Genomic DNA, 12,448 nt, shown 5'->3' with positions numbered 1-12,448 from the left:
TGAGCTTTGGGAGTTAATGAACGCCTTTCATGAAGGGTTGTGTGCCGAAGATGCACGAGATTTGATGTCCATTACAAATGGGACATTTGGCACAAACTATGAGCATGAGGATTGGGAATTTTTGGAACAAATGGCGATCACCTCAAAGAGGAAGGCTCAAGCTTCAAGGAGAGCACGACCGGCCGTTACCCGAACACAAGTGCATGCGGTTGATGATGGTAACATACAAACTTCTAATAAAATTTATGATGTTTGTGCATTGTGTAATGAAATAGGTCATGCGGCGGAAAATTGCCAAGGAATGGTGGAAGGGCAATTTGAAGAAGTTCATGCCGTTCAAGGTCAAGGAGGGGGTGGTAGAAATTTCAATATGAATTCTAACACTTATCACCCCGGGTTGAGAAATCTCCGAATTTTCGTTATGGGAACCCTTCGAATCAATCAAACCCGAACTTTCAAGGTAGCCAACGGAATTATGGTTCGCGCCAACCTTACAATAATCAAGGTGGATATAGAGGTGGGAACAACCAAGGATACCAAAGGCAATACCAAGCGGGTCAAGAACAAGGGGGGTCTTCGGGTGGAAATGAAATGATGGAAATGTTGAAGAGTATGCAAGCGGAGATGCAAAAGAGGAACCAAATGGATGACGCTCGCATACAAAAGGACGACACTTTGGTTTGGTTTGCACGATTGGTCGCTTATGGTTAAAAAATAGTTTTTGAAGTGGTTGCTTGGGACAAGCAACGGGTAAGTGTGGGGATGTGACGGGTGGTCCGTAGGACAACCCTTAAAAGGCTTAACATAATGCACATTCTACATTTTATCCGTTTATTTGCGTGAATTAGGTAATCACAAGATGATGTTGATGCAGGTGTTAAAGTGTGCCAGATGCGGGTTTTAAGGAGCTTGTACGGATGCTAGAAGCTGGCATGATCAAGATGCGTGGGAACCAAGGGAACTGAAGAAAATGAGAGCAAAAGATCACTCAGAGCCGTAAGCTACGCCACCAGGCCGTAGCTTACGGCACCTATAACATGTCAAAAGTGTGCACCGTAAGACAGGAAACAAGCACCGTAAAGCTTGTTGATCGCCGTAAGCTACGGCGATGAGCCGTAGCGTACGGCACTATGCTGAGTCCCGGAATGATATTGACCGCCGTAAGCTACGGCACCTGGCGTAGCTTACGGCGCCGACTGTACCAAACTCGTAACTCCTGCATTGATTGGCTATTTTATGGACATTTTATGGTTACTCATCATGGGTTTCGGTTACAAGTTGGTGGGGGACGAATTTGGGCATAAATTGGAGACTTGGAAGCGAGAGAAAATATCTTGAAACTAACTTTCACTAAATCTTTGATCACCTATCAAACAATCTTTAGCTTTTCATTTAGTTTTTGTTGGTGAAACTTGTGAAGACTATTTCCTTTTCAATTGCTTGCATTATGTGTGTTAAAGCCATGAGTGGCTAGATACTTGAATGGTTATCTTATGTTGAAGGTTTGTGGTAAACTTTTGTGTTTTCATCTATATTTCTAGAATAACAATTCCTCTTCGTTTGAATTGATTGTTATGGTGTATAATTGCTTGTTAGTAACGTGTTGATTCTTACATTGAACTAATTAGAAACCATACGTTCTTGGTGCCGTTGGCAATCGAGATATCATGGGTATAGTTAGGTTTGGGTAAGGGTTGATTGATCATCGGGTGATAACCTCACGTTCTCGGAATCTGAGTACTTTGTCCCCCTTCATCACTGCAATTGGTTATACATGAACTATGTCTATGCAGTTCTTTCTAGTGAATGTTAACACAAAAGTTGAAGCAAACCGGATACTAAAGATAGCCGTTTATTTCCAAATTGTTTACAACTTCGAATCTTCATTTTGCAAATTAGTTAATTAATCTTAGTTTTTGAAACCAAACAAATCAAAACAACTCGTGAATTTTATTTTTCTTGCAATTAGTTTATTTTAGTTAACTTAGAGAAGCATCGCAAATAGCACATTTTCCACAAACTCCCTGTGTTCGATACCCACTTGCCACTATTTACATAGTTGTTATTGGGATTAAATTTACGTGACCACGACATCACGTCAATCCTGCACATGTCATAAAAACATCAGTTGAGAATGGGGACCCAAGCCTTAGTGGTCTTGGGTCGTCCCTTAGCATCACGAAACGTGAGCTCGATCTCTTGATGGTTTTCAAGAACAACTGCTCCCCCTGAATTGTCACCCGACTTAGGTAACCAAGTTCGTTTTTGCCTACCAGTTTTTGAAGATTCTGGTTTGATAGGTTGTGACACACTTGGTTCCTTTTGAACTGTTTTAACTTCAGATTTTAAAGCTTTTTCAACAGTTTTTATGTTCTTACGTCGTTGTTTAGTTTCTTGTTCTTTTACAGTTCGTTTATCATGTTTAGGTGAAACTGACTGACGTTGAGGGTGAACTGTTTCAGGTGGAGCTTTCTCAACAAATTTACTCTTTGGAGCATTTGGGCAGTTTCTGATGATGTGCCCAATTTCTCCACATTTGAAACAAGTTCTCCTTTCAACAGACAGGAGAACTTGATCGACTAGCAGATGTTGAACCTGTAGAACCTGAGGTACTTGCTCTTTCATCACACCCGTTTGTGTGTTGGGTGTAATTGTTATCACTGTTACGTTTCAAAATCTTGACTTGTTGTACAAAATCAGTGTTTGATTTGTTTTCAAAAGTCTCAATTTTATCTGTACCTTTTGATGCTACAAATTTAACATCTTTTCCTTTCTTCTTGTAACGAGCTCCTTTTGATTCAACCTTATCCTTTGGCTTTGGAGCTCGTTGTTGTTGTTTACCCTTAGAAGCAGTAGGTTGTTGAGTGGTTGGATATTTTTGATTACCAAACTGTTTTCTAATCTCAGCCTTAGGAATTGGATCACATTGTGTTACAACAATTCCCGGAAGTGTTTTTCCCAAAAACTTGTTTGTGTTGTCTTCAAAGACTTTATCAATCAAAGATTGATTTACATTTTTAATTGGAAAAACTTGATCTGAGTAGATTTTTATTATCTCCAACCAGTGTATACAACACATTACTGCTTTTAACAGTAGACATACATGTCTCATCAACTTTGACAGAATCAATCACTTGCTTCTTAACAGATGGAACATCAGGAGTATCAGGATCACAAAGGATGTGATTCTCTCGTGGAATAACTACTCCTTTCATCTTGTTAAGTGATTTATCCTGATCACTTACAGCCACTTCTGATTCATCATCCGATGTCTCATAGTCCTCGATAATTGGAGGACTTTGCTTCATGGATGATGAAGTTTCTTGTTCCTTAGAGGCTGTGTTTGAAGAATTGTCCGGTTTGAACCCAAGGCCAGTAGCAAACTCCTCAACATCAAGAGGCACACTGGGTTCATACCGAGGCATTTCTTCCTCATCAGGCATCTTGGTATAGTTGTTCATCAAGGGGGGCGGACATTTATTATACCCTATGCCTTTCTGATTTCCCTTTAGTTGTTGAACATCGATGATGTGATCAAGCACAAATTGGGAGTTAGAATAACTATCCAATTTCTGTTTGATCGCATCATGTTCGCATTGGGCAATGGCTAGTTGCTTTTTAGTTTCTTCCACAATGTTAATATATTCATTTATACTCATTTGCTTGTGGTAAACTACTTTGTTAACCTCGGACACATCTTTCTTTAATGTTTCTATTACAGATTTAAATTCTTTTTCATTCCGAGTTAAAGCCATGTTTGCCTCTTTGCATTTCGACAGTTCAATAACCAAATTCTGGTTATGACTATGAAGCTTTTCTGATTCAAGCTTCATATCAGCACATGATTTACACACACTAGGAGCAGGAGGTTCAGAATTTACCTGACTAGTAGAGGCTGAACCATTTGCCATAAAGGCAGTTTGAAAAGAAAAAGCTCCATCTTCAGAAAATAGCTTCTCCATTTCCTTTGATGCAGTAGCAGCCTTCCTAATCAGAATTGATTTCTGACATTTAAGCTCATCAGCTTGATTCAGTAGATCCTGAATATCATCATCTCCTTCTTCCTTCACTCCAGGCTCTGAGTGATTATCCCCAGAAACAGAGCCTTCTTCATCCGAACTTCCAGAATAACCAGAACTGTCATCACTTCCAGAAGACTCTTCTTTATGAACATGCTCGATGACTTTAGCATACAACGCTGTTCCACTTCCCTGATCACCTTCACCAAACTGCACTGACCAGTCACATCCTTCATCAGCTTGAACAGCCAAAGCCCGATTGTGATTTGTAGTTCCAGGCTGTCCCTGATTGTTATTCACTGCCACCATCCTCCGTTCACGGTTTTCTTGTTGGGCATTCACATTCGTCTGGTTTCTGAAAGGGTTGTGATTGCCGTGTTTTGTTGGTAGAGTGCACTCACGTTTGAAGTGCCCTTTATTTCCACAGTTGAAGCATGTAACGGCATTGATATCAAACCCATACTTCGTATCTTTCTTTCCTTCTAACGAAGTTCTACCAGTACGAGCCATGAAGTCTTTGGCCCTTCTAACCGCACTTGCAAAAGCCCACTTAATATCCATCAACTCCATTTCTTCCTTGTCGATCTGTTGGTAGTCTTCATTGGTCATATTGATGTTTCCAAGCTGACCTGCTACCAAACCACAGTAAGCACTGACCATGGTGTTGATAATTTCCATATGTTCCTTAGCAACTTCAATGCTAAGATGTGAAAGATTTGAGTTGTCGACTCGGATTGTGTTAGGATTTTGAGGTTGAGGATTGCTTGTATAATGAGCCTGTTGTTGTTGTTGTTGTTGAGGTTGTGGTTGTGTTGGGACAGGAATGTAAGACCTCGGATCAAATTGAGGTTGTGGTGGAGCAGCTGTTGATTGAGGAAATGGAAAGGAACTTGTGTTGGAGACAAATGCAGTCTGCAGTTTAGGTTGCTGGGCTGCAGCTGCTCTAGCTAGAGCATCGAAACCCGGAAGATACATTTCTGTATTTTGAGGGGCGGGAGCTCTCTTGGCTTTCCTGATTTCTTCATCATTTTTGTGTTCCAGCTTTTGAATGAACTCGTAGATGTTAACTTGATCTAGAGTTCCAGTATGCTTCAACAGCTCAATGAAAGAGCTCCACTTTGGAGGTAAGGCGTCAGCAAACCTACTCACCATGTCTTGTTGAGTAGAGACAACTCCATAAGCACACATTTCACTAATCAAATGATAGAAACGTGTGGTCATATCATTCAGAGTCTCGTTTTCCAAAAACTGAAAAGATTCAAACTCTTTCTTCAACAAATCATGCCGAGACTTTCGAGCAGCTGCATTGCCTTCTCCTCTAGCTACTAAACAATCCCACAATGCTTTCGTAGTCTTGCAGTATGAGAACTGATGGTAGATGTCTTTGTTGAGTGCTTGAGTAAGTGTGGCAAAGGCCTTTTTCTCCAATTCATAAGCCTTCTTGTCTTTTTCAAGCATATTGGCATAACCCTCAGAAGTGGACGCAGCAGTCTCCAGATTTTCATTGAATGCATTGATGAAACACGTCCAAAGATCGGTGCTTTGCCCTTGGACATACGTGTGAAAGCGGTTTTTCCATGATGGAAACTCATTCATATGTGTATCTTTCGAAAGCTGGATGGTCGACAGATGATCTATCGACCAGTCAGTTTGATCCTTCGACCATACAACCTGTGTTTGGTATAAATACCAACACTTTGTCATTTGCAACACAAGAGTGAGAGCACAAGTGTGTGCAAGAGAGTGAATGGAGGTTTGAGACCTCACCGGGAGAAATCACCACTTGGTTTCTCCCCGGATGTATACTTCTTTGGTATTAGTTCGGTTATCATGTAATCGGGCCGACTTGTAATGTTTACTACCGGATTAATACAAAGTTTGTTTGTTTATCCTCTCTTATCTCTTCCGTCTTTGAACAAAACCGTGAAAATCACGGAATCGATCCCGAAACAGGGACCTACAATTGGTATCAGAGCCATGGTGCCCGATTTAGTAAAACTAACCGTTTACTAAGTCACATGTGCTCTAGATCTGTGATTTTTGTGGGTTTTTGTTCAAGATGTAAAAATGGTGAAAATGAGAAAAACTCAGATCTGGACCCGAATATTCAGATCTGTGATAAAACGAGTGTTGGGTTTTATGTTTTTCTCCTAAATCTTCAAGTTTCCTTCATCAAAAAATCGTTTACGAAGTGTTTTCATAAATCTGCAGATTTTCCCAGGTTTCTGTGTTCTTGATGTTCTTCACATCTTCATAATTTGAAAGATGTAATGAACTTCGAAGGATCAACTTCCACCCACAACAACTTCGAAAGGTCAAAACAATTTCTCGAAGGGTCATCATTCATTTTCGAAGGGTCAGATCAAAACTTCGAAAGGTCAAAGTAGCTCCTCGAAGGGTCAACCCAACTATTTTCGAAAGATCATCTTGATATTCGTGAAAGATCACCCCTGTTCATTGCTTTGGCTTCGAAGGGTTATCAAGAAAGATCTCGAAAGATCATCTCTATTCCTTAACAACCTCGAAGGGTCAAAACTATTTCGAAAGATCAAACAGTGGTTTAGAACGATCATCTATTCTTCGAAGGATCAACTATCTGTGCTTTATCTCGAAAGATCATCTGATATTCGAAGGATCAGAAGATGATTTTTACCAGTTGTTTATGTATCGAAAGATCCATATGCTCGAATGATATCACCGGCTGTGAATGGCGGCTGTGATGCTTTTAGAATTTAGAGTTGTTGACTTTTGAGGAGAGAGATTGTGAAAGGGAATGTTGGATGCTTGTTGGGTATCGAGGAAAGTGAAGAATGGATAAGACAACCTGAAATTGTCGGCTAAATCTTGAAGTTAGAGTTGTTGACTATTGGGCCTTTTTATATAAAGAACTCATTTTGGCCAAATGGAAATTGAGTGGTGGACAGTTTGTTTATATAATTGATTTGCATTTCAATGTTTAATGGTTTTAGGCAAACTGCTCACTGATTGGGCCTACATGAATTAAAAGGTAACAAGTTGGGCCCCATTGGATTGAATTTTTATTATGAGATCAGTTAGATTGTTACTGATTGCTCATTTAATTCACTTGGAGTGGGGTCGGGTATTTGCGGAGTTGATTTGAACCGCGCTTCTAAATGTCAACGTCAAAATTCGTATGAATTTGGGAGCGCGCGGGGTGATGCAGCATGATGAAAACAAGAGATGATGAAAACTTGATGTTTGAAAAATTGTGGGGTAGTCACGGTTACCGATGCAATGGCAAAAATGGTAACGCGACTATTATGGGCCAAAAACAACACGATATGTTCGCTTCCGCGCATCAGTATTTATGATTGTTACCGGTTATTCGGAAATGTTCGAAAGGATTTTGTTTATTGTCATATTCTCGCATTTGAAGACGAACGTATGAACCTGGAACGTCTATACCGGTCCTAACGAGTTCACAAAGTCTTTGGTCTTTGGGGGGATACAAGTCAGATCCTACGGGGTACCAGGGGACGCTCTTATTCAACTAGATTATGCAAAGAAGAAAGTCATGTTCGTGAATTTTCGGAACCAAGAACATTCAATGAAGATTGATGACAGTTCCGCTCAGTGGAGGGAATTGGTGAACATTTGACGACAGTTTCTTTGAAGTGGAAATAATCTGTTAAGGTTTAGAGATTTTACCAAAGAAATGGGGGGATAAAAATTTTCAAATGTTGAATTTCTTCGGTAAAATTCTAAACGCAATCACAGGTGGTAGAGTTTGTGATTTTCTGGTGAGACAAGGGGGTTTCTGCGTGGAATGTTTTGCACAGAAAAGTGCATTACTTGGTCGACTCCACAAAGACGGTTTACAGAAAATAGTTTACCAGAAATCTCTATCAATGTAGTATGCTTGAAGATCAAGACTTGATGCAGTTGTTAAAGAATGGAACCCTTATCAAATGCCGGTTGGAGTATTGGAAGATCAGCGGAAGATCGGTCAATTGAGTCCTTTGAGGAAATTGCACAACACTCAACACGGATGCGCGTACTCTGAGGGGGAAATATTATACAATGAGCATCAAGATACTACTTACCTGGATCATCGGTCAAGGGGGAATTTGTCAACACAGAGAAGATGAATACTTGACTGAAGATTGATTGCAGTTGCATTTTCAGCATTCGACAGCAACGGACAAGGGGGAATTTGTTGATGCAGATTTTGTGTCCGATGCTTGTCGAATAGATTAGTTATTATTTTACGCCGAATTTGTAATAGTTAGTGAAACGGTCTATCGAACGTGTATAGACCCGCTCGTTTGAAGTGGTCAAACGAGAGGGTTATTCGTTTGACCGTGTGTGGTTGCAAGACAAATTATGGTTGTTTAATGTTGGTGTCGAAGGATAAGGCATCGAAGGATTGTGTATCCTTCGATGAGCTCGAAAGATATCCATCGAAGGTTGAAGATGGACCTCGAAGGATATGGCATCCTGAAGATGGACCTCGAAGGATATGGCATCCTTCGAGGTATATGTGTATCTTTCGAAAGCTGGATGGTCGACAGATGATCTATCGACCAGTCAGTTTGATCCTTCGACCATACAACCTGTGTTTGGTATAAATACCAACACTTTGTCATTTGCAACACAAGAGTGAGAGCACAAGTGTGTGCAAGAGAGTGAATGGAGGTTTGAGACCTCACCGGGAGAAATCACCACTTGGTTTCTCCCCGGATGTATACTTCTTTGGTATTAGTTCGGTTATCATGTAATCGGGCCGACTTGTAATGTTTACTACCGGATTAATACAAAGTTTGTTTGTTTATCCTCTCTTATCTCTTCCGTCTTTGAACAAAACCATGAAAATCACGGAATCGATCCCGAAACAGGGACCTACACCTGTTTTCCAATTGACACCTACAGGACACTAATCCCACTCTAAAAGCCTTTTAAAACACTTGTCAAGGCCTCCTTAACCTTCAATTCCTTTTATACACAACGTCTAAAAACCTGCATTTATCAAATAGAAACGATTTAAGTAGTATTTTCCATGACCAATAAAATTATTCCCGGTAGATATATAACATAACATGACAAATCCACATTATTCCATCAATCCAAATCTATTATACATTGAGGTTATAGAATATTTATTTCACTATACAGTACACAATAACATTATTCCAAGTAGATATTTAACATATAGTTTTAGTTGAATCCACTTCTTCTATTCAATTTGACTTTGAGACCATACTTCATATGAAGTATCATAGAATCTGCTGGAAGCACAAGATGACCTTCCACCAGCTGAATTTGGTAATGATAAATGATCGTGGTTGCGACTATCTTCAGCTCAGAGAAAGCCATATTCTTACCTAAACAAGCTCTTGGTCCAACATTAAATGTCGGGAACTTGTAGGATGGCACATGTTTGATTCCTCCAGAACTAGAAATCCACCTTTCAGGCTTAAACTCCATGCAATCCTCCCCCCATATTGATTCCATCCTCCCCATAGAATAAAAAGAGAGAATAATGTTGGTATTTTGATCAACTTGGTGGCCGCTTGGAAGGATATCTGGTTGTAATGGAGATTTGTTGTTGAAAGGGACAGGGGGATATAGCCTTAAGGTTTCACATAAAGCTCCATGAAGGTAAACCATTCTGTCTAACTCTGTCGCGTTCCATCTTTTAAGTGCACTGACCTCCAAATGTGTTTGCATCTCTTCTAAAATCTTATCTTCTACGGTTGGGTTTGTCGCAAGAAGATAAAAGAACCAACATAGAGCGCTGCTAATTGTATCTTTTCCTGCTGCCGTCAGATTAAAAAAGGTGTCTCTTAGAAACTTTGTGCAATCCATAGAAGTGTCAATATGGTCTTTGAGCTCTCTCATGATAGCATCGAAAAATGTGAACTTCTCCGCCTCATGGTTCATATTATTGTAGTCCATTTCTTTATGAGCCAAGCATTTGTATATGAACTGATCTAAAGATTTCCATGCATCGCTCAGCTTCTTCTCTTTACCCACTCTAAGAATTTGTTGCAATTTCCAAAAGAATGGGGGTGTGACATGTCTAAGCAAAACAGCTTCTTCACTATCGGTGAACGCTTTTGAATATGGGTTGTAAGGAAAATTCAGAGACAGACTCTCTTGGTCATTGTCTAAGAGTAATTTGAATACGATATCAAACGCAAACCTTTGAAATATATCCTGCAAATCCATCTCAGTGCCACGCTCACAAATAGATTCAAGTATGGGTAGAAGCCCATTTTCCACTTTGTCCCAGATAATTGTTTCCATCTTACTCTGAAATCCTACATGGTTTAGTACAGAAAAAATGACCTTGTGGCTAATTTCCCATATCTTACCGTCAGCATTGAGAATTCCATCTCCTAGGATATCAAAGATCTTTTGGAATTTATCACCTTTTGGATAATTGCTGAAGTTTTTGCTTAGAATGTGGTGGATGTCTAAGGGATCGGTGGTAAGTAGCATGTCCATGTTGGCTAACCAAGGGCCTTTCCACATGAATGTACCATGACTTTGTATCAGAAGTTCTGTGGTGGAATCATGGAGTCGGTGAGCGTTTACAAGAACACCCGGTATCATTCCAAGAATTGGCCAATTTGAAGGTATAACATGTCTAAGGGTTTTATGTGTATATATAGTAAATAAAATCGAAATGAGAATGAAAAACAAGATGAGAAGGACCAAGTATATAAGAAAAGCCATGGGTATGAGTTAATGCTGACTTGATTAGTTCTTGATCTGGCCTTTAAATAAGCCACATATCATCTTCTTTCTACAACCATTTCTTGATTTAAAATAATACATTAATTAATGAGCTAGTTTAGATTAGATCTTCTTCCTACAACCATTTTTTAATTAAGATAGTACAATCCATCAATAAACTGATTTGATACCGGTAGATATATTGATCTTTCAAGATAGTACATCCATCAATAAATTAAGGGGAAATCTCCAAAATAACCGTTGACTAGTCAAAATATTAAAAACAGCCATGTGAGCCCTCACAAGAAGCCGTTTCAAGCAATTGAAACGGCTTAAAAAGTCCTTTCAAGTCAAACCAATCCATGATTGTCACGTGTCCAGTTGAGATATTTTTATTGTATTCTTTGTCAATCCTTTTCAACATGGCTTTAGCCTTTTCAGTGTAGCGGCTTGAGGTCTTTCAAGAGGCTTGAGATCTTTTAACACGGCTTGGCTTGGCTTGGCTTGGCTTGAGATCTTTCAACACAGCTTGAGATCTTTCAGTGTAGCGGTTTGGTTTGACTTAAGACCTTTCAACACGGCTTGAGAACTTTCAACACGGCTTGAGATCTTTCAACATAGTTTAAATATAAATGAATAACTAAAAATATAAACGAATAACTAAAAAAATCTCAATTAAATGTGAGAACTTGAAAATCTCAGTTAAAGAAATCTGAAAGTTTTAACTTGAAAATAATAAATATTTAACTTGAAAATAAAAAATTACTAGGTTAGAACCCGTGTATTACACGGGTTAAATAAATGTAATTTTTATACTAAATAATAAAAAAATATAACTTTAAAAACCTCGTGTATTACACGAGTTTAATAAATGTAATTTTATATATTAAGTAATAAAAAAGTTACATACTTAAGAATCTCGTGTATTGTATGAGTTAAATAAATGTAATTGTATATACTAAATAATTAAAAAAAAGTTATACCTTTAAAACTCTGTGTATTACACGGGTTAAATAAATGTAATTTCGTATACTAAATGATAAAAATGTAATATCTTTAAAAAACTCGTGTATTGTAAAAAAGTAATATATTTAAAAAACTCGTGTATTGTACCCGTGTAATACACATATTCAACTCGTGTAATACACGAGGTTTTTAAAGTTATATTTTTTATTATTTAGTATAAAAATTACATTTATTTAACTCGTGTAATACACGGGGTTCTAACATAGTAATTTTTTATTTTCAAGTTAAATATTTATTATTTTCAAGTTAAAACTTTTAGATTTTTTTTATTGAGATTTTCAAGTTCTCACATTTAATTGAGATTTTTTTTAATTATTCGTTTATATTTTTAATTATTCGTTTATATTTAAACTATGTTGAAAAATCTCAAGCCGTGTTGAAAATTCTCAAGCCGTGTTAAAAGATCTTAAGCTAAGCCAAGCAGCTACACTGAAAGATCTCAATCCGTATCGAAAGATCTCAAGCCAGCTATTTTGGAGATTTCCCCATAAATTAACCATATCTAAATTAAGATAGTACATCCATCAATTAACTGATTTGATACAGGTAGATATATTGATGGGACCCTATATTGATCTTTCAAGGTAGTTTTTTTTTTTTTTTTTTTTTTTGAACGGCAAATTTGGATCACTGACGGACCACTGGAGTATCATCGTGCCACCAGCGGAACCACCCGATCATATCCATCTCCACTAGGCATAGTG

At 38.4% G+C, this 12,448-nt stretch overlaps 1 protein-coding gene across 1 annotated transcript; it reads right to left on the bottom strand.

The window, feature by feature from the left end:
* Positions 1-9,194: 9,194 nt before the first annotated feature.
* Positions 9,195-10,718, bottom strand: LOC110869670 (alkane hydroxylase MAH1-like). The gene has a single exon (XM_022118906.1). It carries the CDS (start codon positions 10,716-10,718, stop codon positions 9,195-9,197), a length of 1,524 nt encoding a protein of 507 aa, XP_021974598.1.
* Between the last annotated feature and the right edge of the window lie 1,730 nt (positions 10,719-12,448).

This window comes from Helianthus annuus, chromosome 8 (assembly GCF_002127325.2).
Source record: "Helianthus annuus cultivar XRQ/B chromosome 8, HanXRQr2.0-SUNRISE, whole genome shotgun sequence".
In the NCBI taxonomy this organism is placed as follows: domain Eukaryota; kingdom Viridiplantae; phylum Streptophyta; class Magnoliopsida; order Asterales; family Asteraceae; genus Helianthus; species Helianthus annuus.
This window is presented reverse-complemented; position numbering and strand designations above follow the sequence as displayed.